Source organism: Mya arenaria, chromosome 11, assembly GCF_026914265.1.
Source record: "Mya arenaria isolate MELC-2E11 chromosome 11, ASM2691426v1".
Lineage (NCBI taxonomy): Eukaryota > Metazoa > Mollusca > Bivalvia > Myida > Myidae > Mya > Mya arenaria.
In genome coordinates, this window is record NC_069132.1 from 41,643,670 (window position 1) to 41,663,551 (window position 19,882).

General features: G+C 33.4%; 1 protein-coding gene across 4 annotated transcripts; it reads left to right on the forward strand.

Moving 5' to 3' along the window:
• The first annotated feature begins 563 nt into the window (after nucleotides 1-563).
• Nucleotides 564-5,987, forward strand: LOC128208009 (G-protein coupled receptor moody-like). 4 transcript variants are annotated; one of them, XM_052911275.1, is made up of 2 exons: nucleotides 564-689; nucleotides 3,303-5,987. In XM_052911275.1, the coding sequence occupies exon 2, from the start codon at nucleotides 3,767-3,769 to the stop codon at nucleotides 4,742-4,744; it is 978 nt and encodes a 325-aa protein (XP_052767235.1). In that variant the 5' UTR covers nucleotides 564-689; nucleotides 3,303-3,766; the 3' UTR covers nucleotides 4,745-5,987. The 4 variants fall into 4 exon arrangements, with proteins under 4 accessions (XP_052767235.1, XP_052767233.1, XP_052767237.1 ...); XM_052911273.1 differs by lacking the exon at nucleotides 564-689 and adding an exon at nucleotides 1,052-1,282; XM_052911277.1 differs by lacking the exon at nucleotides 564-689 and adding an exon at nucleotides 2,881-2,919.
• Nucleotides 5,988-19,882: the final 13,895 nt, after the last annotated feature.

The window sequence follows — 19,882 nt, forward strand, 5'->3', positions numbered from 1 at the left end:
TTAATTTGCCAGTTTAAGATTAACTTCTTGAAAACAAATAGAAAGATAGATACAATAATTTTATAAGATTATCACAACAAGTATTTCTAATTATGATCAGAAAATTGAAAGAAAATATTACGTAAACTTTTCGAGAAATACTACGAAAGGAAATAGTCAATCTCGGCAAAAATGTTGGTGCGGGCGCTAAACAAAATGAAGAACTACTTTGCATTTCTGAAAAAAGAAAACTAGGAAACAAAATCATCTTTGAATAAAGTAGTTCTTATGATATTAACCTTTTTTTTCCTCATTTATTTTGAACATAGATAATGTAATAACCGAATGATAATCTCAAACACATTATAAATCAAAAACATATATATATTGTTTCATATTTTCAGAATATCAAAAGTTAATCACGCACGCACAAAAACATAACACACACACGCACACACACACGCACGCACACACATACGCACACTTAACATATTTCCAAAAGTTAACGTAGGATAACATCTGTTTAACATTCAATTGTTGATCTCACTGTTTATGCCGATTATTGAACATGTCACACTGATGGACTTTGCACAGTGGTCACATGTAACAAAATAAACGAATGAATGCTGAAGGCACATATTTACAGGATATAAGCACCTCACGAGAAAAAATGTGTTCTAAAACTGGAATGGCTGTTAAAATCAATTCTGGTAAACTTAATAAACACAATATTAATAAAGTATGTAATTGGTTTATGATTAAATTTATACATTGTTTATAAACTATGAATGACAAGGTCTCTTTTGCACGATACAATTAATATTATTTATATGTATATATAAACATAATTGATCCTTTTTAGATCACAAATAATGGTTGATTGTTTAATCTGTAGACGGAATTTAATCGGTTTCAATTATATAAAATGAATGTATTTAATGAAAGCTATTTCATTGTTGTATTAATTACCGCGTTAAGCCTTCCGAGAGGTGAAAGTGAAACGATTCAATCTGCTTACAATTAATGTCCTTTATAATTTTATCACGTTCACTCCTTCGATAAATAAGTTTACATAAAGAACTTGGGTCTTCAACCTTCGAATTCTATTCAGGGCTAGTAGTCAAAATTTGTCATAATTGGATCTAAGAACGATGTAGCTTATCGGATTATGTGTTATTAAAACTGACCAATACAGGACATGAAGTTAATGATGTGCGACCAAAAGAATAACTTAAGTCGTTGAATACTACCCCAGACCTTTTGGTGGAGTAAATTCGACCAAGGATATTACTTCCAAGCAACAGTAAGATGATTATATAAGGTGTTAGTGCCTTCTTGCAATAATGCAAAATTTTGACATTGATGTTACATAACTTCGAACAGCAAATGTTGTTCTAGCATAATTTTGTAATCAACGGAACATATATTTGTCAAAATTTTAATCATAAATATATATAGAAAATAAGTGAATACCATACGTCCTTACATCTTACAAATACTAAACATTGCCATTGGTAATGGTCTTTGGGGTCTTTTTTCACTCCAGATTCTAGAGTAGACGGCAAGAAACTTTAGTCAAAATGCGTTTCAGGGGCTCTAAATATTTTGACACTGCCAATAACTATTGATCACATTTCCTTGCACAAAAGTATCCAATAAAAGTGTTGTATATCGCAAATCAGTGTAACGTGTAAACGAAATACAGATCAATGATTATTCATTCATGACTATATGACAGAAAAGGCCAATTAATGATAACTGCCTGTTTGAATCCAGCTGAACATTATTACACTATGCAATTGATTTGACGGTATGCTTCTACAATAAGCTAATATCATCCTTTTACAAGTATACCTTACACAAGTCATTATTAATAATGCACTAAAAACATAATAAGGACAAGCCTATCAGTCAAACATCAAAATTAAAACCCTGTTCATGGGCACAAGGCAAGGGCCTAAACAAAAATAAAATACAAACGTATTAACACCACACACTCACACATACACCACAAAGAGACCATCAAAATAGCTTTGCCAATAAATGATGGGATAGCTGTCATGGGACGGTCTACAAACCACGATTTCATTGGAGAATGAGAATACTTGGGTCTTTAACTTGTTTCTTGGAAAATGACCTCTTGCTTGTCCCAGCATTAACCAATTATCACAAAATTAAACATATCAGCCTTAACACTTTTGATCATGGTGTGCTGAAATATCAGCCACTTTTTGCTAACAGAAGTACTGAATATCTATTTCACCTTTTCCTGAACTGCTGAAGGAAAAAGCAATACTGACAAATATAACCGATTCAATCTCAGATGTTTCTCTTTTCAATTTAAAGTATCATCAGCCATGATTAACGGGTATGAAATAAATGGGGGTTTTCTCCATAGAAGTACTGGGCCGATGACAGAAGACCATCCATAAACATTACGTTTATTTCTTTTTATCATTAATGTTGTGGTCACTTCTTTGTTTTACATGCAAATTAAAGTTTTTTTGAGTGAATGAGATGAATACGTATTAATTATCTTCGTTTCTAATCTTTCTTACTTAACCGGCAATTGCTTTTGTTACCTCTATAAAAAGTATAATATCAATATCGACACCGCTGAATTTATTAGTTTTGTAAATTGATGACGATTGGTAAGACATGAAGAAATTAAATACAAAGAATAACCCCAAGTGGTTTTTAGTTATTTTTTTAAAATAGTCGCAACGGAAGTGAATGATAGAACAATCATGTCATTTCATTGCTGATATATATATATGTATGAAACGTGATGAAAATCACCGGCGAGCGGAACATAATTGAAGCATTGATCATTTATAGTATTGAATGATTCAATAGATGGTGTTCTTTTTGTATCGGCTAACAATAAGAGATCTAAAACGATTTTAATTGATGTTTTTTGAGGCCAATATCTTTAAGGAGGTACAGATGCAAGGGCGATACTTTGTTGCCATAGGAATGAAATGTGCTTTTGTTCGGAATGTACTTTCCAAAATAGGGCCCAAACATATCATATCGGAGCGATGTCACACAGTTGTGTTCAATCATACGATGTTTGTGAGTTAAGAGAACTGTTGTACTTGTCCAGGGATTTATCATAAGTGTCGAGGAAACTGTTTTATATCTGAGCTGAATTTAAAATTAAAATAAAAAATTACACTGTTCTTTTATGTCATGAAATTTCCGACAATAATTAATACTCTTGATAAAGAATAGTAAGTTTGAAAAGAAGACTTAACTTTTATGTACAAAAATGCTGATGTTGATATTGATAAAATATAATATTTTTTCTTTGCATTTTTTAGAATTACCTCGAACAAGACAAGTGAAGCTGTTATCATCCGAGGTCGACAAGAAATGGAGAATGTATTCACAGAAGGACGGAACGCGAACTGAATTTGATTAAATTATTAGTTGAAATTACTCCGCGTTTGTGCTAGTTTTAAAACGATACTGGAATTTCGGGAATTTCGTTTGTTTCCTGAAAGGTTTGGAAAAAAACACATCCGGAATTAGTGCATTCAAATGGGAATATTTCAAACATATTTGCCAAATATTTAAAAGGCCTTGATTACTCTGGATTGGTTCCTCAACGTACAGGATACTTCACCATAACATTGCAGAATGATTGGACGTGTAAAGTGATTGGATTCGTTGCAACCCTATATGTTTTAAAGGTTCCGTGAAAGCCAAAAGTGAACTGAAATTTGCAAATGATATTCATAACATCTTTTAAACATCAAAATTACATGTCATCACCGAGAAAGAAATGGTTAAGAATCTTGATGACGGGAGCTCCAACGAGACGCATTGTTTTGAATGGTGGTGCTTTCAACATAAAGCTCTAATTGTTCTGGAAGCCCTCACCATCATTCTCTGTCTAGTGGGTAGCTTTGGAAATTTAGTAACCGTACTTGCCATATTATTCTCTAGCCTCAGATATTGTGTGAACTGTGTCTTGATAGGCAGTCTCAGCTTTGCTGGTTTTTTGTACTGCTCGTTGATAATGTCAATACAAGCAGTATTTTATCATAGGAAATCCAGAAACACACCGAAAATATTTTGTTCTGTTACAGGAGGCATTCGCTATACTCTGTCTGGAGTGATAATGGCACATTTAGCTGTCATAGCATTGTACTTGTTTCTTAATTTTGTTTATATCGACAAGTACAGATACATGTCAAAAGTACGGCAACTTATAATTTCTCTTCTTGTTTGCTGGGTGGTGCCTTGTTTTTTCACCATACCTCCTACAATTGGGGTGTGGGGTGCATTCCAATTTCAGACCCAGATTCTCTCATGCACATTTGACAAAAAGGCTGACCAAAGCAACAGAGTTGTCATGGTTACGGCTGGCTTTATAATACCATGTATTTTTATCGTTTATTGCTACGCTCGTATTGCATGTACCGCTTACAATAACTTCAAACGTGTACGTCGATGGCAGGGCAACTCTCCAAAGTCAAAAGCAATACGGATTTCAACAATGATGATGTGTATATTTCTAATATTTTTCGTCAGTTCCTTTCCCTACTTCGTTTTAAATGTAATAGATAAAGAATTCAAACACCCAATTCACCACATTTGGACAACTATGTTTGGTTGGGTGGTGTACTGTTGTAATCCTGCCGTGTATTCATTGATGGACAAAAACTTCAGGAGGTCGTACAAGAAGATTTTTATGCGTTCTAGTGAAAACAATTCCGTGTGGAGAACCGGAGGTACACAGACAACCACTTATGTTTAGATTTATATTATTATAATTACTGTAATGCCATTTCTCACAGAAAAATTGTGTCCGTTCCTGATGATTTGAAGATAAAATCGTCATGATTAAGGTTTAGTTTTTTACATAAGTATTTATGTAATCATTCTTAAATTTTCTCCAACAAGTTCGAAAACTAGACGCGTTTCAATTTCTGGGAAGATTCTTTAACTATTTTTAAGTTCCCCAAATTTGACGCATAATATGTCGATGTGATATAAAAAGAACTAAGATGTACGATCTATTGATTGAACCTAAATTTAATCACAAGATTAATGATAAACTATATGAAATGGTACATGTATAACGACCCTTGTACAAAGGTGGGATGCATGGTAACATTTTGTTAAAGGAAGAGAAATAAATATTATTCAACCTAGTCATACTGTAAGAAATATTAGCTGAAATGTGTTAAAAATGCCGATTCAATTTATCGAAATTGATGTCTTTAAAAGAATAATAATTACAATTGCAGAAGCATGTGACATTTTGTTAGAATTCAGTCATCTTGGTAAACTTGATATGTTGGAGTAATGTAAAAACCGCGTTTTTTTACATATACGGTTTCTTTTTTCCGCTAGAATATGACTTTTGTGTTAATTTTCCTTCCACTTATTGAATGCTCTTGGCCATTAAGACTTTCAACATTAGAACGTACTGACGTTGGAGGAACATTAAACTGTTTATATTGGAATGTCTGGTTCCGACAATCCCAGAAATGCAGAGCTATTCCGGTATACATGCTTTTTTCAAACTGCTCTTACCTGAGGCATTAAAATGCATGGGTATTAAGCTATTTAGAGAAATCATAGGGTAGATGTAGTTTTATTCAAGTTCATATCATTAAATTTCAGAGTTCTATATTTTTAAGCGCCTTAACTCTTAAGTGTTAATATTGAAGAACTCATATAAAAGCGGAACTTTGTGTGACAATGTGTTGTTGTAAATTGTTACTTCTTTGTATAACATGCGCATTACTATAAGCTTGTTGACTGAAGACGATGGATATGAATGCAATATTAAATATATGTTTACCATTTTAACCGTAATATATATTTCTTTCAGTTACGGTGTATGTAGAGCTGAACTAAAATTTGTTTGTATGAGTGTGGTCAAACGTTAATTGTGTTCTGTTCGTATACATTTGTAAATTAAAGACACCTCTACGTTACAAAATCTTTTTTTTTCTTTTAACTCGTTATTCAATGTAATAATGTGACACCATGTTATAGCTCCAGTTTCCATAAGATGAATTGTGATAATTTTTATCATACAACATGACTTATTTTACAGAATTATTGCTTAAAAAAGAAACCAAGAGATGCCAAATCCGGTAAAAAACTTCAATGTTCTGATACCATACCATTATTGCATAATGCCTTTAACATTGTAAAAGTGTATTTGCAAACAATATACGAGTCGGTTTGACCCCGAACTTATTGCACAAAATCGTCTTGGCTAATAAATACAATGATGATACATAGGCAATGTCCAATAGCAGGAAGTCAAATTGAAACTGTTCCTTTTAAGAGGAACACTTTTTAAAGCATCATGAAGCGTAAACAAGAGGCATACATTGTCACAAAAAAAATACATTTTAATAAACTTTATTTATTAATAGATGTTGTGGCTACCGCTTTTGAATTGTTACCGAAACGAAGAGTTCTCTAATGTCATATGTCGAGTCGTTTTATCTTTCCCAAAGAACCTAATTGTATTCCTTACCGAATACAATGAACCAATAAAGTATCAAACCCCTCACAAGATGTCAGTAAATTGTCGTTGCTCCAGGTATATCCGAGACATAATCCTTCTCGGTGTTCGTAGCATTGGCATTTAAGACGGCGAAATAAATGGCAAATGTCAATGTCTGTACATTTACAAATCGTCAATGAAATTAGTTGCAAGGTGTTCCTTTCAAAGCGGTATGATGTCAAAATATTGTGTTTTGTGCGATACGGGTCAACGACACAAAATTATTTGCAGTCAGAATGAGTACGATTGTCAAAGGGGAAACCGACAAATACCAAAAATGGTCGAATGTAAGAGACATATATAGTTTGTAAGAGATTTCAACTTCAATATACGCTGTCATTCATTCTCGGGGATGCTATAATCTATGTATTGTTCTGATGTTTCTGTTTTCTTATGGTTGATTTTTTACCCATGGGATGCCTAGGTTGTTATTTATACAAGTCAGTATTGAAAAAGGTTGCTGCCTCAGCTGGATCGTCAACTTTAATGTAAATACTAATATCATCAGCAAATAGCAAATATGTGCATTGATACCAGAAACATTATCATTAATATGTATAAAAACATGGTACCTAGAATAGAACCTCGGGGAACATCGGCAATAATACGATTACACTGTGGTTGTTCACCTGAGAAAACAACGCTTTGGTTACGATCGGAAAGGTAAGACTCGAAACAAGTTATCAGATTTCCCGATTCACCAATTGATTTTAGTTTATGAATAAGTCAAGCAATATTTATGCGAAAAACTACAGAAACAAGCTCAGTAGCACAAAGTTTAAACATAAATCCGGTTTAAAGCCATACGCGGGCAAACACATTGCCTCACATGATTTGAATATATGTGTAACGTAAGCCTCTTTCCAAATCGACAGAACTAAAGATAGATTAAATAGTGGAGATAATGATTTTAAATTTGATATTTCATTTGAAAGTTCCCGTATAATTCGTTTATATGTCATCTGGGCCACAGGCTTTGCAGCCTAGCGGTAAACACTTCAGTACAGAATAGAGGGGTGAAACAAATAAACAACTAATGCCTGGATATTAATTGGGGGAAAAAAAAACATTAAAAATACTGGAGCAGAAGATTCGTCGATTTGTGTTTGATCTCAAAAATAGTTGTTGAAAATATCAGCTTTCGTCTATCTGTCATCTGTTACCGATGAGTCTGATTGTAATAGGGTTATTGACTTGAATGTACTGGGCAAGATGACGTTTTTAAAGATACACTATTACTCCAAAATCAGATTGTTCACAATTGATATAATTGTTTTAATTTATCAAAAAGGATGAATATATGTAGAAAACAATGGTTCTAATGAATGATAATGATAGTAGATCAAAATAAATCTGTAAGCATTTACCAATCATTTAATATTTTTGCGTTTTCACCTATTTAATATACCGTTACAATCTTGTTGTACAATCTTTCCATAAATGCATTATTTTTCAAGTAGTTGAACGTTGATCACTCGAAATTTATGTCAATAAAATAAGTGTATGTATTATTGTTCAATAATAGTGTCACTATAAATATTTTGGTTACGGAAATACTATAAAAAAAATTCGGGGAATTTGTCAATTCATTCCTGGTTACTCTGAGCTTGTTTCATATGTGTTTAAAGTTTAAACGTCTTTCCACACTCGTTTACGCCTGCAAATTTGAAGTCGAATGATTGTTTTTATCTACAAAGGCCATGTATGTAAGGTATGCATATTTTTGAGTTTGCTATTATCGCTGATGTTATATATGCAGTTAAGGTATCAATGTCGGCGACTCGAAGTGATAATCAGTTAAAATATGCAGCCGTACGGCGAATTTAAACAAAATATTTTTAATATGTCATATATGAACAAAGCAAGGGGCATATTTTGTTGTTTCTGTTTTGAAGTTGAAGGCAACATTGTAACACAACACGATTAGTAACATATCAACAAAAATAATGTATACATTCCTGTGGAATAAAATGATTTAAGCGAAAGATATAATATCATTACTTATCTTCAGTCGCTTTAATAATTGATTATCCTTTTTGATTCACTCTGATTTGAGTGTCGATGCAAACAGGACAACAAAGTGGAGTTTTCAATGTGAAACGTGTTGTTCATTTTTCCATTACCTAACACCAATGAATAAACGGCATAGTACTACTGACCATTAAACATTTCATTCGTTATTAGAAATACAAAATGAAGCCGTCATCAAAATTGTAACAAATTAATATAAAAATGTGCCAGGGCTCTTGTTCGGCGTTCATGTCCGATCAAAAGAGTCTTCATCGCTACTACTCGTCTGTTCAACGTCGTTTAATTATCGTTATTTTATAACATGTTTTCCAATCTATACTTTGAACAAGAACAGGCATGTGTGACAAGTTATTTAATTAAATGGCTAATCAATTCTGCCTTCACGACGGTCAACTAAAGCAGGTTGCAAACATATGCAAGATTTCACATGACGCAATAATAGTAAATATTGACATGATATAATTATATATTATGACATAGAGTTTCAAGACCTGTGTTTGTTTCAGTTAATTTAGGAAATATGCTCAAATATACTGCCTCGTACTGTTATGATAGTTTATTACTGTTTTTTTTTTTCTCAAGGATAAATCCTGATTGCTTTAACCTTTTTATAACATGTGGATATGAACCACCAACCTGACATCAAAGCATATTTTAAAGTTATTATTGTTTTATGCGCCTTCAAAGATTTTAAATTAAAGATGTATGATTAAATAAGTGTTATTGAAAATATGATCGATCTGTGTATCTATAAGTTACTGAATTATGTATCAACGAATACTTCTAGCCCATGAAGGCAGCCCACTTTATTTCAGGTCATGTTTTACAGTAAAAAAAACAAGTAAATCTAACTTGGAAAATACTATCAATCTACAATCGTTAAGCTTTGTGATGCGTTTTGTCTTAATTGTCGAAAATGCGGATTATTCACATTTTAACATTGGCAGCGTATAGAAACAATGTTCAAGGTGCACCTGCATAACAAGCAATTAATGCTACCAGTTTTCAAGTATAGTAGTTAGTTCTACGTGAACCCGCATCGCCATGAGCTGAACGCGATAGAATTACAGCAATTAGGACCTATTCTATTCCAGAGATGTTTCCTTCCCAATATATCATGCAAAGTTTATCTGTATCAACGTGTAAAATAGATTTTCTCTGAGAAAAAATGGGCGTGATGACACATGACTTCCAATTGACTTGGACAAAAGTTCTGATTATGGTGGTAAGCATGTATTTGAATTATCGGGTTGGTCATCTTTAAAAGAAAATGACAAAAAGCATAAAATTAGCAAGTATTAATTATATTTGTTTTCTGATAAACATGAGTGTATAAAGGAAATATACATTGAAAATATAGTATGCTTTTAACATTGCTGATCGATAGCAGATACATATAAAATACATCCGCTACACCGTTTAGCAATCAGGCTGAGACATTCTGATTTACGACAATTAGGTTGATACATTGCTTCATGATATCCCAGAAATTCCTTGTCACAGAGTGTTACCAAAATCTGTATGATCGAACGCTCATTATACCATTTCATGGTCAGTATGTCTAGCGTGATACGACGAATGTGATAAATTGGCGCCAAAGTGGCACCGACGTTTTGATGATGTAGAAATATTCCGGAATATAGTTAAGCATACTGTGCAGCTCTGTTAAGATAACATAAAACGTCGTCATGTTAAGATAATTACTGTTTTAATTGAAACTTATTAAACATGCGTCGAAATGTTGTCTTTCAACACTTCGCTTCAAAGTTGAATTGTAAGCTGTGTTGCAATTTATCATCGCGTAAATAAACAATGCTAAACGAAAAATAATTTCTTTGAGAAAGTCATAAAATTTATACATTCAACTTGAATTTCTAGAACAATCGAAATGATGTCTTAAGCAAGACTAAGACAAGACATTCTTCAATTCGCCTGTTTATATTGCCCGAACTGATATTCATATATATAACATGGACACAAAAGTTATAAGTGCATGTCATTTTCCCAAACAGGTAATGTACAGTGATGAATATTTAATACAGTTAGATAGTTTCGCGACAGTTATTGAAAGACCTGCAGTCATGAACTAGGATACATGAACATTGCTAACATTGCTTTCATCCGGCAAAATTATTGCTAATGTAAAGTTAATTAAATTAAACCTAAAATTGCCTAAGGACCTTTTGACAATTTGTAGTAGGAAGAATAAGCTTTTAATAAACGCACTAAGCCTTCCATTTTCTTCGTAATTATCTATAATTATCTATTCCACTCTGTTCCTCACCAAGAGTTTATATGATTTTTTGGATTGCTTTCAACGCTGTAATCTCGTGAGCGTATTTAATTAAAGTGGGTTTTGAACCAGCACTATCTAAAACCGCACAAAAAACATAAGTTCCATCGTTTTACCCCGGAACATTTTTTGTTTATATGTCTTGTCAAAAAGGAGACCAGACGATACCTTATTTGCTGTACTAAAGTCCTATTGGCTGCGGCCTACAGTCTTATAAGAGGTCAATGCCATCCATTTAGTTTATGTTCGATATTTCCTTTTTTATAAGGTGGTGAGCTGTGATTTTTTTTTATTTCCTGCAAAAAACCTATTTTACAAATCTACTTTTTATTTGTATCAGGAAATATCAATCATTATTTTGTAACGAAAAATTAAATGAGAAACAGTAAAGTTAAATGACTAAAGTTCAGATAAAGAATAAATACGTTTCTTTCAACAACCACACGGTTTGACACACACGATCTGGAAATTATCTTAAAGTTTCAGAATATGTATTTATCTATATCCGAAAATTCCTTACTTGCAGTAATTTTCTGTATGGTAAAACATACTAAACTGCAGTTTAACATAAATACAGTTTTGCTTGAAGAGACGCAAGATCTGACACTATAAAACATACAAATAAATATTGTGTTAGAAATTGATATTTATACAATCTCCATCCCTTAACATCCTTTTTATTGTGGCTAACAAAGTGAATATTTACCAGTATCACAAAGTTTAAGTTTGTATTTATTGGTTGATTTAAATGTCAAGACACGTGCACGTCACATTGATAGAGTAGGCACACCGTACAGAAACCAATGAAAGCTCACAGAAGGCAGTCACTTACTTGGATGATGTAAAGATGTGTTCTGAAACAGGCATTACTAAGCTGGTAAGTCATTATAAGCCATGCTGGTAAATTGTAAGTCAAGAATATTCTTAAGTGTTGTTTGAACGTTTCAATATTAGTTTTCCAGAGAATGGCATAGCCTTTTTAAATTGATTTGAAAATAAAATCAAGTGCTCTTAGACTATTCGAGACTTACAGCGGGAGTTCTAAGTCTGTCATGGGGAACATTTATATTAAAGTAATGCAATTTACTAGGAGGATGTAATTTTGTAATTTAAAAAAGAAATAGCTTGAAAATCTATCCATCTATCTGTAATCCTTTCAACTAAAACGTTGACGATCAACGAAGAAAAACATTTAGCAGTAAAAGCTTTTTCCCACAGTTGTTTTTTCTAGAAACTTTGGCGTGCTGATGAGTCCCAAAAAAAATCCATTACAATGAATACAGGTGAGAATTAATATGAAATGGCGACATCTCCTACTTCGAAGAAGAGGAATCTATTAAAAACACTACATTACAGGGTCTTTAGATTAATTCATGCTTTAATAATGGAAGTCTGAGCTTCGAGAATGATAAAAATTATGGTGCTATAGTTAATTATTTTTCTTTTTATATTTTTTTTTAATATATTATTAAAGGGCACAAAAGCGTCATGGTAATACAACACGAACAAGTAACAAAAGTTGTGTTCGCTATGATTCATGATGGGAATATTTTATACTTCGATATAAATATTTCGAAAATTCTTTTCATGTGTTCTATGTTTCCATGTGTTCATGTGGCCAAAAGCTTTCTGGGTATAATTCTTCAACCTTAATGTGTTAACGAAGCTTCTTATAAGCGATCACATTTGTTCAAACTTGCCATGGAATTGTTTACATTCTTTTCATATATTACCACTAATTTCGTTTGGTGCCAATCCAACGACATGGCTGTCTCGAGCACTCGGTGAAATATAATGCAATCTTACACTGAAACAATTGTTGTTGTTTTTCTGTTAATTATCAGCCTTAAAAGAGTATAAAAATGGCCCATTAATTCTTTTCAGGAAAGCAGAGTTGTATGCGAAAGTAATGACGTCGTTGAAAATTTGACAGAGCATTGTGCAAAGAAATATGATCTAACTGGGAGAACGGGCTTACATTTAAAACAATGAACTATTAGTTATTTCATTGTTTAAAAATATATGTAGATCATTTGAAATCATATAATAAAGGTGTGTTTTCAAATCTATCTTAACATTATGTAATTATGCCATTGATTACATCTGTTGCCTCTGCAGGTAACTAAAAAACTGAATTAACGCGATTATTGTTGCATAATCAAGTTACCGATATTGTTTAAAATAAAGAGCAAATATGATTAGAATGCGTCTGAATATCAACCAACTATTGCCACAAGAGGCCTTGAAATGCTATGTTAATAAATTAATAAAATATTTATTAATTATATGATGATTGGTACCGCAATTGTCTCTGTATCTCGTCAAATACGTAATAGTTGATTAATAAAATTGATAATTATAACCTAAAAGATGAATATTAGTATTTCCCAGAAGTTCAAAGCAAGCGTGATCAGAAACAAGACAGGATGAAAACCAGGCGTGTAGCTGCCTTAACGCGAGTACGCGGCTGAATCCACATGATTCTGACAAAAAATCCCCCAATAAAATCAGGCTCAGTTGCAGTATGCGTACTTGAGTACATGATCCTAAAACGGTCCATTTTCTAATACTAAATAACGCACATCAGAATGCCCAGAATGCACTAGATTGCACCATTGTTTTTAAACGTTTTGAAGGGGGTTTGCCCCAGGAACCCCTAGCACAAGTATGAAACCACATAAATAGAGCACTAGCTACGCTCCTTGAAACAGAAACCGTCCGGCGGATAACCCAGCAACAGAATAAAAGAACGCCAACTTTAAACTGTAAACCCAATCATATAAAAATAACCCGTTCGCGTTTGTGCTAGACGTGTTGAAAGAATTCTGGAATTTCAAGAAAATCGCTTGTTTCCGGAAAGGTTTTTAATAAATACATCTGGAATTCAAACGGTAATATTTTAATATCTTTTTGGTTTCAATTCTATACGTTATATAAAATAATCTAGAAAGCCAATTGTGAATTGAAATGGCATATGTTATTCATAATAGTTTGATTTTATAAGAAAGTGTTATTGCCAAACTATTGATTTATGTTCAACCAGAGTACAGCATCACTTGAATAAAAGTGAGAACTCTAGTGAAATTGTTAAACAAGCCAAATCTTAATTGATTGCAATTGCTTTATTTGAGGCAATATCTACCTTGGAATGATGTTTGATCCATTCTACTTAAAAAAGGTCATAAAATTAAGGTGAAACAGACATGGAATAACCCTTATAGTTTCGAATGTTTGATTTATAGATCCGTAGACCGTACGTCTAAAGTGATTGGTGAAAAAACGTTGACTAATATGAACTCAATTGGTACCACGTCCCCCCCCCACCCCAAATCCGGGAAATAGCAGGGACTTTGAATTTCGGTCCAGCCAATCCCAGGTAAAATCTCCGCCAAATTCCCACGCAACCCGGGGACATCCTAAGTAAAGCCCATTACCCGCTATTCGGCGCGAAACAAAAAAACACCGCATTCACTTGGCACTGCAGAGCCACCTGGAATGTAAAAACCCGGTGCATTTCCCCGCTGTTCCCGGTATAACCTCGGACTAGGGGCCGTGGTTACAAGTGACTGGTGCATTACACACTGATAAAAACATACTCAGCCTTATTACAAATGTATAGGAAATATAAACCGTTTACCTAGTAAACCATTTCTCTTAGAAAGGGACGAAGGAAAATGAACGTGCATTATTCATATGTGAACAGATAAAGCGCCATTCTTCACCCAGTTTAATAGGGATCATTTTGCAAAATTCGCTGGTTTCTGTGGCAATTTGGCTATTAAGTGATGAACAATCTACATCAAGATGAATGAGGAAGATGATAATAAGACAGTGAATATATCTGGCGACGAATATATCATTTTACAGGAACAGAAGCTCAAATGAGACGGTTTGCTTTGAATGGTGGTGCTTTGAACATGAGAATTTGATTATTCTGGAAGCCGTAGCCATCATTATGAGTCTAGTGGGCAGCTTTGGCAATTAAGTTTCAAACGTGTAAGTCGATGGAAGGGCAACTCTCCCCAGTTAAAAGCAATACGAATGTCAACAATGATGATGTGTATATTGTTAATATGGTTTTTTTTGGTACCTTTCCCTACTTTGTTTTAAACGTGACTGACAAAGGTTTCAAACACCATATTCACCACTTTTGGACAACTATGTTTGCTTGGGTGTTAAACTGTTGCAACCCTGTGGTGTACACATTGATTGAAACTAACTTCAGGATGGCGTACAAGAAAATATTAATGGGTGAATGTGAAAGGAATACAGTGCGGAGAAACGGAATCTCATTCGCATGTGCAGCTTCTGCTAAAATATAAAATATTGCAATTGTTTGTGTGTCATTAGTTTACTCTCCTCGGTCCTGTATAATGATACATTATGTTTAGTTACCACGCCCCCCCCCCCACCCCAAATCCGGGAAATAGCAGAGACTTTGAATTTCGGTCCAGCCAATCCCAGGTAAAATCTCCGCCAAATTCCCACGCACCCCGGGGACATTCTAAGTAAAGCCCATTACCCGCTATTCGGCGCGAAACAAAAAAAAAACACCGCATTCACTTGGCACTGCAGAGCCACCTGGAATGTAAACACACGGTCCATTTCCCCGCTGTTCCCGGTATAACCTCGGACTAGGGGCCGTGGTTACAAGTGACTGGTGCATTACACACTGATAAAAACATACTCAGCCTTATTACAAATGTATAGGAAATATAAACCGTTTACCTAGTAAACCATTTCTCTTAGAAAGGGACGAAGGAAAATGAACGTGCATTATTCATATGTGAACAGATAAAGCGCCATTCTTCACCCAGTTTAATAGGGATCATTTTGCAAAATTCGCTGGTTTCTGTGGCAATTTGGCTATTAAGTGATGAACAATCTACATCAAGATGAATGAGGAAGATGATAATAAGACAGTGAATATATCTGGCGACGAATATATCATTTTACAGGAACAGAAGCTCAAATGAGACGGGTTGCTTTGAATGGTGGTGCTTTGAACATGAGAATTTGATTATTCTGGAAGCCGTAGCCATCATTATGAGTCTAGTGGGCAGCTTTGGCAATTAAGTTTCAAACGTGTAAGTCGATGGAAGGGCAACTCTCCCCAGTTAAAAGCAATACGAATGTCAACAATGATGATGTGTATATTGTTAATATGTTTTTTTTGGTACCTTTCCCTACTTTGTTTTAAACGTGACTGACAAAGGTTTCAAACACCATATTCACCACTTTTGGACAACTATGTTTACATGGGTGTTAAACTGTTGCAACCTTGTGGTGTACACATTGATTGACACTAACTTCAGGATGGCGTACAAGAAAATATTAATGAGTGAATGTGAAAGGAATACCGTGCGGAGAACCGGAATCTCATTCGCATGTGCAGCTTCTGCTAAAATATCAAATATTGCAATTGTTTGTGTCTCATTAGTTTACTCTCCTCGGTCCTGTATAAATATACATTATGTTTAGTCCTTACATGTTTTCCTCACGATATAACAAGGGATATTTATTTTTGCAAGAGTATACCCTCTTCTATCTGCTTGGGCATTCGTTTAAAGGACAGGAACAGCTTTAAGCTGGTTTCAACAGTCTTAACCAATACATAGAATGTAACACTATCTCATTTTATGTTTAAATTAAGAATTTCACATATTTTAAAAGCAAATTGATTTTTGAGTCTAACGTTGAGTCTTATATGTCAATGAATCTGCTGCAAAGACACTATATGTATAAATGTGATATGTGATATTACAACATAATACCACTTTTATTCAATAATATTGAAAAAAAATGTTAATTGCTTTTGATTTGTCGATTATTGCTGATAGTTAAAGAAAATAAAAATGAAATTGCATTAAAAGTTTATTGATTAAATATCTTAAATGTTTTTTGTAACATGGTTTATAAAAAGCCTTGCGAAAAAGGTTGGATGTCATTAACGTGATATTGTAAAAGGAAGATGCAAATTTGATATCATATTCAACCTTGTTACTATTAGACTAGTAATATTTTCAAAAAAGTTTTAAATATTTGAATAAAACAATCAATCCGGATGGATCGAAAAAGAATACTAGATTGAAATAAAATAAAACGAAGTTGATAAAATAAGAAACATAATCAAAATAAAGAAGTTCTGCATTTGATGTCGAATTGAAAGGCTACCCGGAACTGATCTGGGCCTCTCGTTTTTTACTCTGTACCAACCATACACCTGCTTAATAAAGTATTAAATATATGAATGTTTCCTCAGCTTTTGGTAATCAATATATAACATAATTCTGTTACTATATAGCTCACTTTCCTTTTGTTATTTATGATATTGTGATAGCAGTTCGGAGTGCAAAATTGCAGTATTGTTTGCCAAAACACATCAGGTATCATTGTAATAAAATCTTACTGTGTAGTTTATTGATTCACAAATGACCTGTTTAATACTTTCGCAATCGAACATATGAGTCAAGATATAAAATGAAAGAAAACAGTTCTGAAGAGTGCTCCAAAAGTAATATTTTAGGTGATATTAAAGAGTGATTCGATGATTAACCATTTACACATTTAAGTTAGAAGTAATATTGACCTTTTTGTTTTTTGTTATTTTTATCCCTTTTTTAATTTCTTTTTCATCTTGACCGTGATAAAAACAATGGACATGGAAGTATGTCGTATTATTTTGCCGTTAATCATTATGCATGTTCATGTATTTTTCGTGAAATACAATGCATATTACTTCCACCATAACATAAGAAAACATTTTACATTGAACAAATATTAGATATATTTGGAAAGACCAAACATTTCAACATTTGAAAACATCTTTCTCATTTGCGGCGTATTCGATGCGAGAGAAATACATTATTTTCTACCCTTTTTAATATCTTCATGAGTTGAGCAAATTCCTCCAATCAACTTTTATCAGAGTAAAGCCGAAAGCTCTTGAGTCAACACTATTACCCTTTCGACTATTTGGAAACGATGGTATTTTTACTGTAATGTTTTTGGAACTTGGAATAAAAATAAGCGAAGTCATTATAAATTGACATTATAAGCAGCTTTATAAATCATTTATGTTTTAAACATTTGATCTAAATATGCCAAAGCAGTTATTAGCTCGATAAAAATGTGATATTAATCTCAAAACCGATTAAGTTTATTGGTTTCAAGAATGGGGTTGTGAATAGCTTTCAAGTTAAGCAGTGTTTAATACAGTGAAATAATCTAAGTGGTGCCAATAAGTGTTATACCATCGGCTACAACGGAAATAATAGATAGACAAATCATGTTCTCGCGTATCATAACCAATATATCTTAAGAAAAAACACAATCGGAGCACCTCGGCAATTTTCATCGAAACCAACATCGGATGTATGCGGGTGCATTAGTAAAAGTATTTCGTTAAATTAATAATAATAATATTAATTATTTTTAGTGCCACAATGTGTTATGTGTTTTTCTAAATTTAAATCGATTCCCGAGAAGAGTATTATTGCATAAATGATTAAGATTCTTATTAGTAATGTCATGGGTGCTGCTTAATTGAAATTACTACGAGATCTACTTGACGCAGAGTTAAATGTCAAGACATTGTCCAACGTCCATATACATCTGAGGTTATTTTTGATGGAAAATGATGGAAAGTGTTCCTATGGGAAAAAACAAAGCAGCTAACTTCAAACGAGCGCATGGAAAAAGTTTGTTTTTTTGTCGAATCATTTTTCCTTATTTGTTATGAGATTTGCTTAGAATAATAGTTACCTCTAATAGTATTTATTTTTCAAAGATAATGTTTGTTTCGCTTGTTGAAAGGACGCATTCGAAAGATCACTGGCCGATAGACGAAAGGCTGAGAATAGCTCGTTTAAAGTGTTTAAAGATTAAAACGAGGTGTCTTTCTTAAGGCATGATTACGATTTAATTATAATAGACTGATCGCATTGCCAATGTTTTCGAAAGACAACAAAAGGGCAATGCGATGACGCCATACGAAAAAAACATCTTTTCGCATAACATTCATGAGTGTCCGTTTTTTATCGGGCTTAGATAGCTTTGCTTTACCCTTACCATACGCGAAAACTATAATGTCTAACTGCACTATAAAAATACTTCACAACTTTGTTTCGGATATTGATAAATAATGAACTGGTAATGAGTTTGTATAAATTCTAAAACTAAATAGGTGTATAAAAAAATCTTATAGTGCCAAAGGAAAACATTACCTGTTAACAAATTGAGAATTGCATGTGCTATTGTCATACTTATGATAACTATACAGCCAGAGAACTGGATCAATTGTAAAAAGTGCAAACTCAAACAAGCCAAATCTTAATGGATTGCACGTGCTATTTTCCAGACGATTTGTTTCTTGGACTGATGTTTAGTTTTAAAAAGATGCAACCTAACGGTGAAACATGCATAAGATAATCTTTACAGTATTTTCATGTTTTAATTATTGTTCCAAAGACTGTACTTCTAGAAAACTACAAACCAAATGGTTAATAAACGTTGACTTTTACACACTGGTTTAAACTTACATGTACAACTTGCGAAAATTTTAATACCTAGCAATTGTTTGTTTATTTTGGAACACGCTTTCGGGAAAAAGTGTGAAATTATTACCTCGAGGGAGCCATAAGGTTTTGTGGATGATTTGTGTACTTGGGACCGAGTATATTGCTCGACTCCTCCACATAAAAAGGTTTCGATGCAGCGTAGGCATATTTTATATGAAAATAGAAGAAAAAAAGTACCAAGCACCGACCTCGAGGGAACGCCGGTTCTCGAACGACCGCTTGTTCGGCCGACCGCAGTTTTACTGTATTCGAACTTCATAACAACTATTTACTTTGTGTACTCAATTCATGTCTTGGAATAAAACGAAAGCAAAGAATCGTGCATTATTAGTATGTGAAAGACAAAGCGACATTGATCACAAAGGTTAATTAGGCGATCATTTAGCTTTCAGTGGCAATTATTTTATAAAGTGCTGAACAATATATCATCAAGATGAAAAAGAAAATGGTATTATGACAGCG